Source organism: Trichosurus vulpecula, chromosome 1 (genome assembly GCF_011100635.1).
Source record: "Trichosurus vulpecula isolate mTriVul1 chromosome 1, mTriVul1.pri, whole genome shotgun sequence".
In the NCBI taxonomy this organism is placed as follows: Eukaryota; Metazoa; Chordata; class Mammalia; order Diprotodontia; family Phalangeridae; genus Trichosurus; species Trichosurus vulpecula.
In genome coordinates this window covers 387,034,377-387,053,711 of record NC_050573.1, presented here as the reverse complement: position 1 = coordinate 387,053,711, position 19,335 = coordinate 387,034,377, and the positions used below count along the sequence as shown (strand labels likewise).

The window sequence follows — 19,335 nt, the reverse complement described above, 5'->3', positions numbered from 1 at the left end:
TACAGCTAGCAAACATCTGAGGCTGGGTTTGAACTCAGATGTTCCAGATTGTAAGGCAAGTTCCCTATCCACTGTGCTGCCTAGCTGCTTCTGTGACAATTTCAGTTATATTAACATATTTGTGATATTACTTCTCTTTCAGGTACATTTTCAGTTTAAATGGTAGCAGGGTAGATATGAAGCTTAACATAATAGAATAGATAATATAGAATTTTAGATTGTTGACATGTAGTCCACTGAAAAAGATATTTTGAAGATGGAATTCTTAAATTTAGCTCACTGAAATTCTATACTACCTATTCTGCTTTTACATAAAAGAGATGATGCCATCTTTTTTATCAAGGGAATAAGAGATTTATCCTTCACTGTTAGAGGATTTATATTTGTACTATTTTATATTTGAATGAGAATTTCCAAAAAAAATCAAAGGCTCCTATTTATTATTTTTTCTGGTTTCAGAAGCTCTGGGATATAATGGCTGTGATACACAAGATGTGTGACCTGCCACTTGTCTCAGTCTATCATTCTTTGTGTTGCTGGTGGTGGGTTCTATCTCTCTTTATCATACTTATGGCTAAAAAATTCTCACTTTGATTCTGCATGCTAGTTTGAACAGAGAATACCCTGCCTAGGTTCTATGAGGTTATGTATTAGGAGGGCAGAGTTTATAATCTCAAAGAGGATCATAAACATGTCTGAAACGTTCGGAACCGCCGGATATAAGAAACTCTCAAAGTAGAAGGCAGAAGAATCAAAACATTTATTTAGGCTCCACAGTAACCAACCCATGAACCAGCAACCCCATTTTGATATATTGATCAAAAGGAGGAAGACAGAAACCCGAGGTGAAGATTCAGTTACAAGGGAAATTCAGGAAGATTTCTCACCGCAAGAGGTCACAGATATTTTGAGTAGATTCAGCCAAAGAATAGGAGAACCATTGATATCTTGGATGGTAAGACTCAGTGATCAAGGGGCCAGTGGAATATCAGTAGATGGGACAGACTGCATGAGATTCATAGGTATCAGCCATGATCCTCTAGTTCAACAAGCTTTTAGGGAACATCATCAGCAAGGAGATGGTGATAGCAGGACTACTCTGTTGGCATTAGCCGCTGTGGGATGCAATAAGAGATATGCTACTGATTCTATGTGGCCCACTGAGCACAGACCCTGGTATTCACTTAGAGATTGTATCATGAGACTAAAGGAGGAGGTAATGAAGACTGCCATTATGATAGGAACTGCAGACAAATATTACAATGATCCAATGGAACTGCCTCATAGGAATTTAATAATTAGGACAGCTCCCCCTGCTTATAAACAACTAATTTTGAATTTATTACTTGGAGAAGTAGGGAGCCGTCTTACAACAGTGATAAATAAGATTTTACAGTTACAGCGACAGTTACAGCGACAGTTACAGCTACAGTTACAGCCACAGCCACAGCTGAAGCAGGAGCTGCCAGTAGCAGAGCTGACCTACGGGAGGAAGCTGAACAAAGACTTCAGTCCAGTGGGTAATCTTATTACCATAGAGGGGGAAACATGATTTTGCTTTACGCAATCATGTTTCTCTGTAGCCTCCTGGTTACTCTTTCAAGGCGTACTTATTGGGCCTGGAAGCTTTTGATCAATATATCAAAATGGGGTTGCTGGTTCATGGGTTGGTTACTGTGGAGCCTAAATAAATGTTTTGATTCTTCTGCCTTCTACTTTGAGAGTTTCTTATATCCGGCGGTTCCGAACCTTTCAGACATGTTTATGATCCTCTTTGAGATTATAAACTCTGCCCTCCTAATACAGGTTATAGCAGTAGAGCCAAGCTCTGGCTGCTCATATTAAATTGGGCACTCTCTTTATATGGGCTTCAAGATGGACCCTGCCTCTGTCATATGATCTTGCCTAGCTCAATTCTAGAGGTCTAATTGGCTAGAATATTGACTACCTAAGGATGACATTTTGGGCAATAGAAACCTGGGAAATCCTTGTCTTAAGAGTCAAACAGGTTGTGGTATGGATTGCCAGACTGCCTCTACATATCGTAGTTCTTTTAATTACATTTATATAGTGATTTAAGGTTTTCAAAGTGCTTTATATTGTCTCATTTCATTCCTCACAATAACCCTATTAGGTGAATGAGATTACTATCACCTTTTTTCTAAGCTGAGATTCATAGAAGGTTATAGGGGTAGGAAGTATTTAAAGTAGGATTTGAATCCAAGTCTTCTTGGCTTCACACTAGTCAAACATTTATTAAGTTCTTAGTATGTGCCAGATTCTATAGGCAAAAGGCAGTTTCTGCTTCGAAGGAACTCACAGTCTAATTGGGGAGATAATATGCAAACAATTATATGCAAGCAAGATATAGACAAGGTAAATTTGATACAATTGGCAGAGAGACAACACAAGCACTAAAGAAGAATGGGACAGGCTTCCTGTAGAAGTTGGGATTTCTGTTGAGACTAGAAGAAGCCAGGGGATACAGTCAGAGATGAGGAGGGAAAGCCTATCTGGCATGGGGGACAGCCGGTGATAGAGTGTCTTGTTTGAGGAATGGCACGGAGGCCAGTCACTGGATTGAAGTATGCTATATACAGGGATGTAAAGAATAAGAAAACTGGAAAGCTAGGGTAGGAAGTAGGTTGTGAAGGACTTTATCCTCTATGTCATACTTCCTCTCTTTTAAAGAACTGAGTAATACTTTTGCCATCTTTTCATTTAAGGTAGTTCAATACTTCAACGATTCATGGTATATTGGCATGGATAGTCCTTACACTGATGCCAACCCTAACTCCTCTATCCCTCGGCATATGTTCAGCTAGAATTGCTGTGGCCAAAATAATGCTTCCCATGGTGGTCAAACTTGATTATTCTCTCCAAATTTATGTAGTTACTTCTTCACAAAAAGATATACAATTCAATAATCAATCAACCAACTTTTATTAAGCACCTACTATAGGTTAGACATTATGTTAGGTACTGGAGACACAGACAAAAATCCAACATTCTCTGTCCTCAAGGGGTTTCTATTTTATCAGGAGGAGAAGGGGAACACATATATACAGACATACATTTATACACAATCATGTATACAAAGACACACATAATTATATATACATTGTGTTTGTATGTATGTATATGTGCACACAACGATTCCTTATTATCTTTAAAGAAAAGTCAGAATTTCTATTTTATCATTCTGAAGAAAATAAAGAATTCAGGAAGAAAAGATCAAGATGATGACCAAAAGTGATATTAATTTTTGAGGTTGTGAATATTACGTAGGTGATCAATGAATATCAATAGTGAGATATTGAGAGAGAATACGGATACTTAGCTGGAAATTTGTAGAAAGAGGAAGTTTCTTAAAGGATCACAGCTACATCCAGGATCAAATAGAAAATTAATTTACCTTCCCCTGAGAACAACTCTTGTTTGGAAAAAGAAACAAAAATGCCAAAGAGTTCTTTGTGAACATGCCTTTTCCCTTCTTTTCATCTATGCGTTCAATCACATTTGTTAGTTTTGTTGTATTTGTTGTTACCATTACAAAAAAGGTGGTTTTTCTGTGTCATGCTAGTTATCGACTGGCAGGGTAGACATAAGGAACATTTTAAGGTTAATAAAAAACTACTGGCTTAAAGACTCCTCTTTCTGGTTCTCTGGGAAACAGTTGGGAAAGACAGCATCAGTTTTTGAGCTCTAAAATCCTCCTTCTCTTACCTAATCATGTCTGGAATTCTTTTCTTCCATTTTTCTAAACACTTTAATACAATACCTATGAGTTCTTGATACAATTGTTGGGCAGGAGAGCATGAACTAAATAACCTAAATGTTATTTGGGGAAGAAGTATGGCTTATGTGATAGAAAGAACATTGGGCCAGGGGCCAAGGCAATCCAGACTCTAGACCAGTTTCTTTCTCTAACTAGCAATATGACCTTAGGCAAATCACTTACTGTCTCTTCGCCTTAGTTTTCTTAAGTATAAAATGTGGAGGTTTAATTAGATGATCTCTAAGGTCACTTCCAGTTCTAAAATTGTACAATGATCTAATTTCTTTAAACTCATGATAACCTGAGTTGGTGACATTTTCAACCACTATAATCTTCCCCTCTTCCCTCTGATACTAAACCTGTTAGGAAATTGCTGTGCTATTGCTTCCATTTTTCAGTCCATAAAATACCAATACACGTTTATCATTATGTTTATTCTATATTGGCCATGGAACACAAGAAAACTGTTAAATTTAATCACAAACAACCTCCTGGGAAGAGCTCTCAAAATTAAAAACAGCATTTTAAAATTTAGCTGACATGGGTTCCCACAATAAAACTGATAGCAGCTATTTAAAATCCTTGTTATAACTCTGAATTACTTTGTTACTGCAGATGTCTCATTATCCTGGGGAAAAAAAGGAAGAAACACCTGCCTAACAAATCGAGGCTTATAAAGAAAATTTAAGTATCTACACCTGAATATTTAAATCACCTAATTAAATCATTCTGGTATTTCTAAATTTCTTACAGCCAAATCAACACACAAATGTGCCTAATAATGAGATTTTAAAACTATGGTCAAATCTTGCAGATTTAAATATTAGGTATCATTTTCTCTTCAATAGGATCTATGACTTCTATTTACTACTAAGTGTGTGTTTGTCATCATGAATTCCCTAATTTTACATTAAGGATAAGTCATGGCTACCCCTCTCCTATTATTCCATACTACTTCTTACAGATTCAAGGCTCCCTTACAATCAGGACATTCTTCATTCTCTCCCCACAAGTCCCTGCTACAAGCTGGCTAAACAAAGAAAAAAGTTGACATTGCCTTCATAAATATTATTGTCACTCAAGTCTTTAAGAATAAAGGAGGTATCTGATGGCTTCTAAGATTGTCTCAATTACAAATGAGCCCTCACACACCATCATTCTATGGCAGGTAACCTGATTGAAACTTGATTTTCTTTACCTTTGCTATCTCATCAGGATGAACATTCTTCTACAACATAATTACATGCTGTCAGAATTAGGGAGGAACTATAGGACAAAAGACACTATAGTTATGAAGATATAATCACAAGCATAAAAAGAGACCCAGAGGTGGAACTGGGTCTAGATGACTTGGGTTTCACCCCAGGGTACCCAAAATTTAGTGAGCATCTCTACAGCACTTGTGATCACCCAGTAATAAAGAAACATTTGAGCTTATTTAACTCAGTTATCTATTAATTAAATGGCAAGAATAACTAGTTAAAATATGAATACCCTAAACAGTCATGGCCAAATTTCAGGTGGGCTTTTCCTCAGACCACTATAACATCTTCCTCTGCTCCTAATGCTCATCCAAAGCAGACTCATCAGCAGTTTTTGAGGGTAATTTTATTATACCTGCCTTGGTCACAAAAATTGCTAATTGCATATCAGAAGAGAACTGAAATTATAACCCTGTTCAACAATTGTTTTTGAAAAGAAAAAATAATTTACAATCTTGAATTTGATCATAATAAGCCTAGTTGAATGTATCTCTCCCTATCTGCCAACAGTTTATTTGCCAATTTAGTTCATCTAACAGAACAGGAAACACAACATATAATATAACGTACCAAGAAAACATGATACACAAGGATGTAGGAAAGGTCTATCGATTTCTGGCAGCATAATATAGGGAACTCTTGGTGTAAGAGCTCCCTGTACCAGTGAAGATCCCAATACATCCTCTCCTTAGCAGCTAGGTCTTAGGGACTTGCCTAGCCATCTATTAATTATTCCATATAAGCCTGTATGATATTCTAAGCCATGAAGAGCAGTAATTTAAAATGCTAGAACTTTCAGTTTGTTCTGTATCTCCTCCTACCTCATTGCTCATTTCATTTCTGAAGCCACTGTTATTCATCAAATATGTGAGGAATTCAGCATATGTATGTATGCATATATACATATATACACATATTTATAATATGAATTACAATAGAAAAGTCAGTGATTATTACCCATACTAACCTTAACTGTAACTTCCAAGGATGAATTGATGAGTTTTGATGATAAGAGATAGCTAGTGGTAAGATGGATAGAGTGTTGTGCTTGGAATGTGAAAGACCTGAATTCAAATTTGATCTCAGACATTAGCCCTGTAACTCTGGGTAAGTCACTTAACCTCTGCTTACCTAAGTTTGCTCAATTTTAAGATAGGGATAATGATAGTAGCTTCCTTGAAGGATTGTTGTGAGGATCAAACGAGATAACATTGAAAAGCACTCAGCATAGTACCTGATGCAAAGTAGGCACCATATACATTGCTATTCCCATCTTTTTGTTTGGGACATGTTGAGTTGAAGGTGATAGCAGGGGATAAACTGGGGTTATTATCATGTAAGCAGTTGAAAATAGTGAGGAAGGAAGTGAGGTATAATAATAAAAAAAAAGAACATGGAGCTAAGTTTCAGAAGACCCAAAATAGACTCAAAGCTTTATGCCTAACTAGATATTTGATCTTGGCCAAAACTCTCTAAGCCTCAGTTTTCTCACTTATAACATGTGGGTGGGTAGAAGTGGGAGTTGAACCAGATGTGACCTGCAGCCTCTTTCATCATTCAGTTTCTATGGTACCATAGTGGATAGGGAACTGAAGATGTAATGAAAGGGATTATTAGGTTTGAATCCAAATTGTGTTCCTTCAGTAAACATGCATTAAACATGTAATACATATTGTTCACTATGCTAGATGGTGGGGATACAAAAACAAAATGAAAAAATGACACAGTATTAGTGAAGTCACTTAAACACTCTATGTTTCAGTTTCATCATCTATAAAATCAGGTGGTTTGGACTAAATAGTCTTCATGATTCTTTCCAGCTCTGAATGCTCTGATTCTATTTTTTAAATGTTTCTCCTTATTTCTCTCTTACAGCTCCCCTTACTTTAACATATAAGATACCATAATAAGAATGTCTTTGAAGATTTGCTAAAAAATAGTGTGTGGGGGTGGGAGAGGGATGTGTGTTAGATTAGATGAATCTAAGGCCATTACCACTTCTAAAATCCTGCAATTTATGTTCTACGTTGGAGAAACAGGTAAGATTACCAAGACTCCTCAACTTTAATGATTTCTTTTACAATAAACTAGATGTTTGATGCTTGTTGTCTTTTGCTCTCCTCTTAGCATATTGATCTCAATTATTTGCTTCTTTATCTGCTCTTTTATCAATTAATAATACCTGGGAGAATCTTGACTCTACCATGACTACCAAGATAATATACTGGAATAGCTTAACTGCTTTAGGAATTTCTCAGACAGCTGTCTTCAGGAGTCTGAACAAAGTCATGACAAACCATATTATTTGTGTTCAACTACTCTGGAAACACATAGCACTTGTTCAAATTCATTATACTGAGCAACTTGGTATACTGAGTCTCATGGGATAGAGAATAGATACCAACTTATACAGCAATGTATCTCCCATAACTTTTCAAAGAGTGTATGTATTTTGGTGGAAGAAGTGGTGTTGGAGTTTTGGAGAGTGAACATATTTTGGTGGAAGACATAAAGAATGTGTTATCCCCACCAACTCCCACCCTCAAATTGTGTGGAAGGAAAAACAAGTGTCAAAAATGCATTGCTTTAGCATTACACGCTGGACTAGGTGAAAATTAGATTATATGACCTTGGATTTCCTTTCTGCTTCTGAGATTATGTGATTCTGAATATTGGCCTGGTCATACAACAACTCGAACATAAACAACTCTGAACACAAATACTCCAAAAGCCTCCCTCTGTTTCATTGAAAAATATAAGAAATCTGATTCCTTGAGGCTGAAAGAAGAATGATTATTTTGGGTATACGATGCTCAAATGTCTAATCTAGGAGAAGGAAAATCCTTCAGATGGTACATCCCTGACCCTCTGGAAACAGAAAGAAGAAGAATATAATATACCTGATTAGGTTCTGGTATTGAATTCAGAAGACTGGGTTTAGAGTTCCAGCTTCTACACTTATTGATTCTGTGATCCTGGTTATTTGCTTGACTTTTCTAAACTGCAGTTTTGTCATCTACAAAATAGATCTGTTAACTCTTACCCCACCTACTTCATAGATCTATAGTGAAGAAATTGTTTTGTGAAGATAAAGTACATATAAATGTATGCTATTTTTTTCAGGCTATGTAATATTGAGATATACCATGCTTTATGCAACAAAATTATTTCAGAAAAATTATGCGTCTTTTTGTAAATAGTTTAAGAGTTTATGCACATTGGAAGAGTTCATTTTAAGAAATTTTTGAATTATTTTATAAAGTATTTAAAGTATTTTTTCATTAAACAAAAGTAATGTATTACTTATTCAATAAAGCACTTATCAGACACTTGCTACATGCCAGGTACTGTGTTGAACACTGGTGAGATTTCTCACACACACACACACACACACACACACACAGATAAATACCTCTAGATAGATTAGATAGGTACATTTATCTATCTATCTATCTATCTGTGTTACTTTACATTCTAATTGGAAGAGAAGGGACCAGAAAAAGGTCTTCTGTAGAAGGTGGTTACTTGAGCTGAGTCCTGAACAAAACCAGGGTTTCTGGGAGGTTGAGGTCAAAAGGAAGTGTACATCAGGCATGGGGAAAGCCAGTGCAAAGGCAGGGAAATTGGAGATGGGGTTTGATGTGTGAGGAACACCTAGTAGGCAGTATGGCTTGACTAGACAGTGCATAGAAAGGAATAATGTGTTAGAAACCTGAAGATATCCAGATTGGGACGAGGTTTGAGGCCAAACAAAGGAGTTTGCATTTGATCTTAGAGGTAAGACGTAGCCACTAGAGTTGAGTGACTCATAAGTTGGTTGTGCTCTTGACAGTAAAAAAGTCTGGAAGCAGGGTGGGTTTGTGGGTAAAAATAATGAGTTCTGTTTCAGATATGTTGAGTTTGAGATGCCTAAGGGACAATCAATGTCCAATAGCCAATGACAGACATAAGACTGGAGTTCAGGAAAGAGACTAAGACTTGATATATTGATCTGGGGATTATCTGCATAATGATGGTAATTTAATTCATGGAAGTTGATGAGATCAGCAAGTGAGAAAATACAGAGATAAAAGAGAGTAAGGATTCCAAAACAGGACTTGGGGTACATCCAGAGTTAGTGGGCAAGTCATGGATAAATATATAGGAAAGAAGACTGAGAAGAACTAAGGGAAGGAGAAAGAGACCTAAAAAAATAAGAGCAGTGTCTCAATAACTGAGAGGAGAAGCCATCAAGGAGGTGATTAACAATGGCAAATGTTACAGAGAAATCAAAAAGGAAGATCAAGAAAGGGTCTTTGGATTTAGCCACTAAAAGATTACTGGAAGAAGTAGTTTCAGCAAAATGATTAGGCTAAAAGAAAAGTTTATGCCAGAATCTAGATTAGAGAAAGTTTGAAAGAAAGTGAGAGAACTTCAGGCACCAAGGATCGATACCTTTTACAAGGAATTTAGCTGAGAAGGGAAAGTGAGGTATAGGATGACAAATGGTAGGGATGCCAAGATCTAGTGAGTTTTCTGTTTTTGTTAAAGATAAGGAGACATAAGTGTGGTTTTTGGTAAGAGTGAATGAATTAGATATGGAGAGAGGAAACAGAGCAGATGATAGTGAGGTTAATCTGCTGGAATATACCATGGATACATACAGATAGCTTGATTTTGGCAAGGAAGGGAGCCACCTCTTCATCAGACAAAAGAGTAGAAAATAGGATAGGATAGATGATGGTGTCTGTGTGTGGAGGGAGAAGAGGAGAAGTGCTGAAAGGAAAGCTGACAGCAAATGGCTTCTTGAGCTCATCTGAGAGGATGGAAAGAGGAAGTACAGTTGCAGTCTTGAAGAGTGAAGATGTTTGGAACAGCTTGTGGGATGGGAAATTAAAAATCAAGGAGCCGGATTCTCCTGTTGTGTTGAGGGTCTATTAGATGGTATATGTGTAGTATACATGGCACTCTTTTGTAACTGCCTCCAGTTCCCTTCTTCAGCATATCAGCAGGAGCAAGGATGGTGGATGATGAGAGTAGTTCAGGATTGGAGCATGGTGAGACATGGGTAGTCATAGGATAAAGGAATGAAGGACAGGAGAGTACAGAATAGGTTGCAGTTGAGTGGGTTCACAAGGGGTCCAGACTGGAAAGGCAGGAGTGTATAGCTATTAAGAGTGTATAGCTATTGCACCACTAGGGCATGGACATATTGCAAGGCATGGTGATAGCAAAGAATTTGTTTAAGAATAGTACAGCATGAAAAGAGATAGAATGAGATTCCAAGTTGATGAGCAGATAAAGGAGTTTTACAATTCACTTAGATGTGCAACACTGGTGAATAATGGCAAATTCAAGGGTAGGGCAAACACTTTGCATACTGAGGTAGAGTAGAAAAGGTCATGGGCACTTAGTATATTAAAGAACTGGGGAACTGCAGGATTTGAGGGAACATCAACATGTGTTTGAAGTCCTTTAGAAAGAGTACAGGATTTAAGGGATACACACATTCATGGGGGATTAAGAACCATTGGAAGGCTTCTCATTTGGACAGTGTTCATGATGAAGTGAAATTAATTTTATATTTATGGTGCTTAATCTCAGTATTCTTGAGAACGCTGTGTGTGGAGCTTTCAGAGGAGGAAATATTGAAAACGAAGATCATCCATTGCTCTGCAACTTATAGTATTGGGAGTTTCTCAGGACACCTGAGATTCAGTGAAATGCACAGGATCATAGAGCCAGGAACTGTCAAAAGTAGGAATTGAGTTCAGGCAATAAGGTTATGAAGACTAGGACCTTGAACACAAGAACACCAGGGCTTCTTAACTGAGGGTGACTTAAGGGGTCAGAGAGTCTGGGAACCTGAATGGGGAGAAATAATTGCTTTATTTTCACTGTTTGGTTTTCTTTGTAATCCAATGTATTCTACTTCACACATTTAAAACTATTCTTCTGAGAAGGTGCCTACAGGCTTCAAGGGGACCAGCACATACACACACACACACACACACACACACACACACACACACACACACACACTCATACACACAGAGTTAAGAACCCCATCACTATATCCTGCTGCCTGCATTTGTACAGAATTCATACTGAAGTTACATTTATTGTATTTTTATGACCTTTAATATCATCATCGTCATCATCACTGCTAACACTTATTTAGCACTTTAAGAATTACAGAATATTTTATAATATTACCTCATTTTATCCTTACATTAAATCTGGCATGTAGGTACTATTATTTTCCAATTTTATGGATGAAGAAACTAAGGCACACATAGATTAAGTGCCTTGCCCAAGTGTTCCACAGCCAAAAAGTATCTGAGGACAAATTTGAACTCAGGCTTTCCTGTCTCCAGGTCCAGTATTCTATCACTGTGCCACCTATCTGCCCTATTCCAAAACTCAAACTCCCCAAAAATCAAAGGAGTGGATGAGAAGTGGCTAACTTTTATCTTCTATTAAGGTAAGACTTCCATTAAGTAGGAAGAGTAATTTATGTAGTTAACGATGCCTTAGAGTCATCCTTGACTCTTCTCTGTCCCTCAGACCAGATATCAGTCATTGGCAAATTCCTGTCTCTTTTATAGTAAATGACAGCATCTCTAGAGAGTATGTTGTTTAGCTGTTTCAGTCCTGTCTGACTCTTCATGATCCCTTTTGGGATCTTCTTGGCAAAGATACTGGAGTAGTTTGCCATTTCCTTCTTCAACTCATTTTACCGATGTGGACACTGAGGCAAAGAAGATTAAGTGATTTTTCCCAGGGTCATAAAGACTTTGGAGAGAGTGTGAGGCAAGCCCAGCACTCTACCCACTGTGCAACCTAGCTGCTCCCTAAAGAGTATACACCTTCTTTAATCTCTATTCATCCTGCTGCCACTCTAGACACTCTTTATGTCTTGCCTGCACTATTGTAAAAGTTCCTTAACATGGCCAGCTCCTTGCTTCTGATTTCTCCCTTTTCTCATTCATCTTTCACATCACTGCCAAAAGGATCTTCTGAGTGTACAGAAAAGACCATGTCACTGCTCAAAAATCTCCATCGGTTCTCTTTTGCCCATAGGATAAAATGATAAAATACAAGCTCATTGGTCTAACATTTAAATGACCTCCAAAATCATGTTCTAGCTGAACTTTTCCCTTTGCGGATTAGGACCCCAGGGAAAAACAGACCTCTGTGGTGCAGGGAAGTTACAACATTATGCACATATACCCCAAATAATCAATCTTACCTCTTTGACCAAGCACATCTATAAAAGGATATAAGGACATTATTCTGATAGTGGTAACCTACAAAGTCAGGATGGAATGAAAGCAAGCCCCAGGGTGTTTGTGATGAAGTAGGCTGTATGGAATTTGGGGACAAAAAGTGATCAAAGTGTTGCTGAGAGAATGATTTTTACTATGATTATGTGGAAGCCCAAATAGCTTAGTTGTTGTGAGCCAATGCTTGAATTTGTGAATATTATTTCAGTGTAAGTTCCTAGTGATTTTAAATAGTTCATGGAAAATTTATTATAGGAGCCTAGATTTTGAGACAGAAGGGATCTTAGAGGCCATCATGTCTAATCCTCTCTTTTAACAAATGAAGAGGCAGACTTAGAGAGGTTAAGAGATTTGCCCAGGGTCACACAAAAAGTAAATTCCAAAGTAGAATTCAAACTCAGGTCTCACTGACTCCAGGTTCAGTGTTCCAAGCAACAAATCCCTTCCTGCCCCCTAGTGAAAGCGACCTTCAATCTTAATCTAGTATGGGGGAAAAAGACTTAATTTAAATTTGAGGGTGCTCTGCCTGGGCATGGCGGCTTTTAGGAAAAGCTGTCAGTCATCTTTTATCCAGGATAGGGCCTAACTACTACACTGGCTAATATATTGTATACTATATTATATGAACTTGGCTGACTGCAGCTAATCTGTCTGGGGTGGGGGCAGGGAAGGGAATTTGGAGGGGATAGTGAAAGGACCTGAAGACATCAGAGATCAGTAAACTAATACCCAGTTGAGATAATGTGCCCAGGAGCCATCAGGAGTCTTGAGAACCAGCAGAATAACTCAACAGCATCACACAGCAGCAATGCCACACCCATTAGGAAGCAAGCCTATTGAAAACTTTGCTATGATGTCAGAGTCATCAATGGCTGATCAGTGTGTGTGCCTTAGCCATAGATATTCTCTATATAGATGCCATTCAAGTGTGACTATTCTCCTCACTTCTGGCACAAATAATTGTAAAAAAAATATATACTATCTTATGATGAGAATGTTCTATTTTGACATCCTTGCCTTCACTTTGAACTAATTATATATTCTGGCTGACCACAAAGTAAATGCATCATTGGGAGCTCATGAACTATGGTTTTCAGTCACTATATAAATAAATATATAGATATAGATAGAAAAACACACAGATAATAATTTGAAAAGGGAAGAGGGCTTTAACAACTGGATGATCATGGAAGGCTTTCAAATGAAATAAAATGAGCTTTGAGATTTTAAGAAAGAAATTTTAAGAAGCCATATCTGTGCATAGTAGGTATTTAATGTAATAGAATTAAAATGAATCAAGTTAGGAAAATAGAATGATTAATACAGATTAAACTTGCAATATACCAAAGCTCTGTGATTAATTAAGATAAATTCAGAGGCAAAATCTGTGATGATAGCATAATGTAGACAAAAAAGTTAAAAAATGTAAAGGCTGTTTGTTCTGGCCAATAAATGTCATCCTATAGGTAAGATATCAATATTCCCTTAAAATGAAAGTATATAATATTCCCAAAGCATTTAATTCATCAAAATCTTTCAAGAAGACACCATATAAACACTGACCTGTGAACAAGTACCAGAGGTTGTTTGGCTCTAGTGTTTCCATCTCACCTCGGCGGGTTGTTTTTCTATGTCGGATTTTATAACCAGTAATAAATCCATTTTGTGTGCCTGGTGGTGGAGGTAGCCAACTCACTTTGATACTCTGTAAAACAAAAGATGTTAATGTGGAAAGCTCGTCGGAGGAAAGGAAGCAATGAAGACTTCAGGAGGAATGGAAGTTGAGGAGAGAATATAGAGGGGAAAAGATAAGTATTAGGGCCCTGTTGATGTTCAGTCATTTTTCAGTCATGCTCTACACTTTATGACCCCATTTGGGGTTTTCTTGGCAAAGATACTGGAGTGGTTTGCATTTTTTTCCTCCAGTTCATTTTACAGATGAGGAAACTGAGGCTAACAGGGTTAAATGACTTCACACAGCTAATAAGTATCCAAGGCCAGATTTAAATTTAGGTCTTCCTAACTCCAGGCCTGGTACTCTATCCATTGAACCACCTGGTTGCTCCATTAAGGAACTGTATCAGGCTTTTAGGTTTGCTTAAGTAAAGAAAATATTATGACAATCAGAGATATTACCACGTATCAAATTCCAAAAAAGGGGGAAAAAAGAGTCCCAATTAAAAAAAAATTGAGGAGATCTTAAGAGTCCATTAAGTCCAAACTCTTCATTTTATAGATGAGAAAACTGAGGGCCAGAAAGGTTAAATGTCTTGCCCCCAACGACACAGGCAGTATTTGGTAGGGTTTAAACTTGGCTCCTCTGATTCCAGATGCAGTGCTTTCCGTTGCTTCCCTCTACAATGTTTAGATGAAAAAGTAGTTGGTAAAGTTTAGAGTCATGAATATCCTGTCAAGAAATATATCTGAATCACACAAGTCAGGATTCTATTGGTTCCACTAGAACAATGAGCATTGGAAGGGAAGTCCCAGCTCTACCTTTGCCCATCCATGGGGAACTCGAGAGAGTTACTTCCCCTTTGGAAGCCTCAGTTTCCTCATTTGTAAAAAGAAAGATTCACAGGATATCATAGCTCTAGACCTAAAATGGACCTTAGGGGCCATTTAACCCAACCCCCTCACTTAACTAAGGCCCAACAGTTAAGTGTCCTAGGCCATACAAGTAGTAAGTAGCAGTAGCAAAACTCAAAACTAGATCCTCTGAATAAAATCTAGAACATTTACCACTACATCATGATGCAGTCAAAGTCTACTAGACTGTGTGATCCTTTCCAAGATTATAATTTAAATTTATAATTATAAATTAAATTTATTATTACACATAATTATAATTACATATAAATATAATTATACATTAATTTGTAAATTTATATTTAATCAATAATGAATTATAGTTAATAAATTATAAATATGTAATTCTTGATATATAATTTATAATATATAAATTCATTAGGATAGAACTATTCTATCTAAAAATGAAATATTGTAGTATATCTTGAATATGAAAAGAACAACAATGTTTAATAAATGGCAGACTTTCCTTTGGTCATTTAAATGATGGTTATTTTTAGTGTAGCCATTTGAAAAGCAAGTGTGGTATTCACAATAGTTAAAAATGGCTATAAATTACTCACTAAGTCTAGAATATTTAATAATTCTAATGATTGCTTGAATATTATTTATTTTTAGACAGATAGTAATTTTTCATTATTATATTTGATAATTTCATATGCTGGTATCAATTTTCCCCATTTATCCCATGTACTGTCAGTACTTTTCAGTATGATTTATTAACGTAAACAATTATATTTTCCTTGAGTTAGGAGTTGAAGCCCTTGCAGAGCTAGCCTTTTATTTGGATTTCCATCTTTGGAAGCAGTTCTTTCAGTTGCTTTTCCCATTCTTCTCACCTATTCTCATTTGTAGTTAAATCCCAGATAAATGTGTTTGGCTCCCTTTTAAAAATACTTTTGCATTGATTTCCAGCATATGCAAGCTGATTTAAAGCTATGGCAACGTAATTCTTTCAGTTCAGTTCACTTTTTCAGTTTCTCAAGAGAGGATATGGCAAAAAGCCTCAAATTATATTATTTTGAAAAGTTAATGTCTATTTTATACATGATTGCATGACTAAAAATTTAAGACACTCTACATTAAAGAGCAATGTATTTAACCCTGCATTCCCTATGGAATATGTTCCATAGTCACTATCATTGCTAGAAATCTCCCATTTCCTCACTAAGCTACCTAAAATGATCACTATTAGAAAAAAATTACTTTGAGTACAACCTAATCTCTGTGTCGTGGTTTAAGGGTATTATTAACCCTCTCAAATACTGTTAACCCTATAAATTTATTCTGTTATGCCTTGGATTAGGAACTGATATTATTCAAAAAAATGATAAAAATTAGAAACAAAACTCATTCAGTCTTTAGGCAAAGTGTTGAGATTGACGTGTTTAGCACAGTGCTTGGCACATAAGATATAATAAGTGTTTCTTGAATGACTATCTGGGGTTAAGAAGATTTGTTTCTGGTGTTTACTATCTGTATAACCACGGACATGGCACTTAACCCCTCTGTCTTTCAGTTTCCTAAAATAAGGATAATAAGGTTTTTAGTGTCTATCTTACAGAGTTGTGAGAATTAAATGCAATAATATGTAGAAAGGGTTTTACAAACAATAAAATACTACATCAAAGTTATTATGATGAATCAATATCTTCCCCACAAAGTTGATGTAAAGAAAGTACTGGTTAACCTTAAAATGTAAGTCACTATAATTAAGGGGAAAGGCAACTTTTTTTCTAAACAAATAAGTTTCTAAATAAACAAGCCCTTAAAATTAACACTCCCATAGAAATTATACCCCTGTTTTATTCTGCAGCCCTATTTTCTTAGATAATTATTCCTTAAATAGTTAATAAAATTATAATTCTTTAGTTATTTCACACTACATTCTTGAAAAGCTCTTTAGTTGGTTAGTCAGGAATCAGAAATAGAGAGAGTAAAGATCCACGTCAAAGTCATATAGTACTCCTGTGCCAAGGTAAGACTGAGTTTCATTTCCAAATCATTTTGACACCAAATCTTTGTTCTAAAGAGGTTTTCTCTAGAGGGAACCTTTACAAAGGAGTATATTTTTAAAAGTAGCAAAAGAAACATTTATATGCCAGGTACACACATAAGGCATTTAAACAATATATGGAACCTTAGGACAGTGTCAGTCTTCTAAGAAATCTCCACTGTATCACACCCATGTTCTGACCTTAAATGTACTTACCGGCATGTTCACCGGCCTCTAACTTATCTCACTGAATCTTACCAGGAGCAAGGACCATGACATAACATTTAAGTTGTCTTCCAGAAGAGTAGGGACCAAAGGTTAATGAAAATGGTGCATTATTGTTAAAATGTACAAAATATTAGTTTATCTTCTGACCCTTCCAGGTTCACAGAAATCTTATGATGAAAATACATTTATAAAAATAAGTGATATTCTATGCTTTAAATATACATTTCTCCAAAGATTTAGGAAACCATTTCCCCCCTTTGGAAGCCTCAGTTCCCTCACTTGTAAAATGAAAAATTCACAGGATATCATAGACCTAGACCTAAAATGGATCTTAGAGGTCATTTAATCCAACCCCCTCATTTAACTGATCAGCAACTAAGGCCTAACAGTTAGGTGTCCTAGGCTATACAAGTAGTAAGTGGCAGTAGTAAAATTCAAAACTAGATCCTCTGACCTAGTTATAGAAAAGTAATGCACACTTTGCCCTTATGCTGACATCAAACTAGACCTTTAATGAATCAGCCAATTAATAAATGCATATTGAATTTCTAATATTTACATAACACTTTGGAATTTATCTACAATAACCTAACTGAGCTAAGTACTGCAAATATTATTTTATATCTATTTTTAAAAAGAAATTGAAACTATGAGAGGTTAAGTGATTTTTAATTTATCCATTCAACAAGCATTTATAAGACACGCACCAAGTGCTAGACACTGTCCTAGCCACTAGGGTCATAAAATAATGCCCCTACCCCCCACCATGCGCCAACTACATATGCAGTAAATAGTCCTTGCCCCAAAGAGCTTACATTTTATTTAGAGGGAAAGAATAAAATAAAAACATAAATAAAATGATATATAAAATAATTTGAGGGGGAGGGCAGATCAGGATACGCCTTGTATAAAATGAATTTTTTTTCCCTGCAAAGTTGCTAATGACGTCATAATTGCCAAATCTGTTTTAATTGCCCTAATCACCTTTTCTCAAACCTGATCCTTCTTGACTTCTATACAACATTTGACATGGTTTTTCTACTTTTCTTGGATACTCTCACCTTTAGTTTTTGTCAACACTGTTCTCTCTTGGATCTCCTCGTATCTGTCTGACCTGTTTTTTCTCAGTCTCCTTTGCTCAGTCACCATACATGTTACTCCTATTAACTGTGGGTATTCCCCATAGCACTGCCCTTAGCCCCCTTCTCTTTTCTCTCTATACTTTCATTTGGTGAACTCATCTCTCAAGATTTCAATTTTCAACTCTATGAAGATGACCCTCAAATCAGTCCCATTCTCTCTCCTGGGCTATAGTCCTATATCACAATCAAACTGTTCATTAGATATGTCAAACAGGATATTCTGTACACATTTCAAAATTATCATGTTCAAAACATATATCAGTAAGGCAATATTCATGATATCATTGGTGACCATGAATATGCCTTTATAGTTTGGTATTGCAAAATATAAGATACTCTTTATATAGAAGGCAGAAGAAGTACATTTATTCAGACCCCAGATGATCAAATCCCCAAACCAGTAATTCCAATTTGACATAGCAACAATAGTATTCCCAAACCAATAAATCCACTTTATCATAATAGCAAGGGAATTAAAACATAATATCACAGCAGGGAGCCAAGCCATCCTATAACCTTCCCTTCTGGTGGGGCCTTCCTGTAAACACTCACTCACAAATCCTAGCTCTCTACTTGCCTGTATCTTCTCTTCCCACAGCTCTGAGAGCCTGCAGTTCCAAGAGCCCTTCTAGTTCTCTCTTCTCTCTCACAGCTCTCTCTCTAGCAATTCTCTCTCCCTAGCAGTTCTCTCTTCTGAGCTTAATGGCAACCCTCAGGGTGTATATGTATATGTATACATATATGTATATGTGTGTGTGTATATATATATATATATATATGTATGTGTGTGTATGCATATATATGTATATATGTATATGTATATATACATATATGTATATATATATGGGTGTGTGTGTGTGTGTGTGTGTGTGTGTGTGTGTGTGTATATATATATATGTCTAGGGCCAGGGCTTCACATCTAATCAGCAAAAGGGTGTGGGCCTGCCTACAAACAAACCTTTCCTAATCAAGTTTCCCTTAACTAGCTCCACCTGAGGCCTATTAAATGGGCAGGGAAGATCTTTAATCACATTAACACCACAAAACAGAATTGCTTTTCTCCACTTCAACCAAA

At 36.5% G+C, this 19,335-nt stretch overlaps 1 protein-coding gene across 1 annotated transcript in view; it reads right to left on the bottom strand.

Annotated features, from left to right (window-relative positions):
- The window catches only part of DCC (DCC netrin 1 receptor), a 1,016,863-nt gene that overhangs the window by 263,049 nt on the left and 734,479 nt on the right, over positions 1–19,335 (bottom strand). Inside the window, exon 14 of the mRNA XM_036763165.1 lies at positions 13,869–14,010. Within this exon, the coding sequence (XP_036619060.1) occupies positions 13,869–14,010 (142 nt within the window). The remainder of the gene's footprint in view (positions 1–13,868; positions 14,011–19,335) is intronic.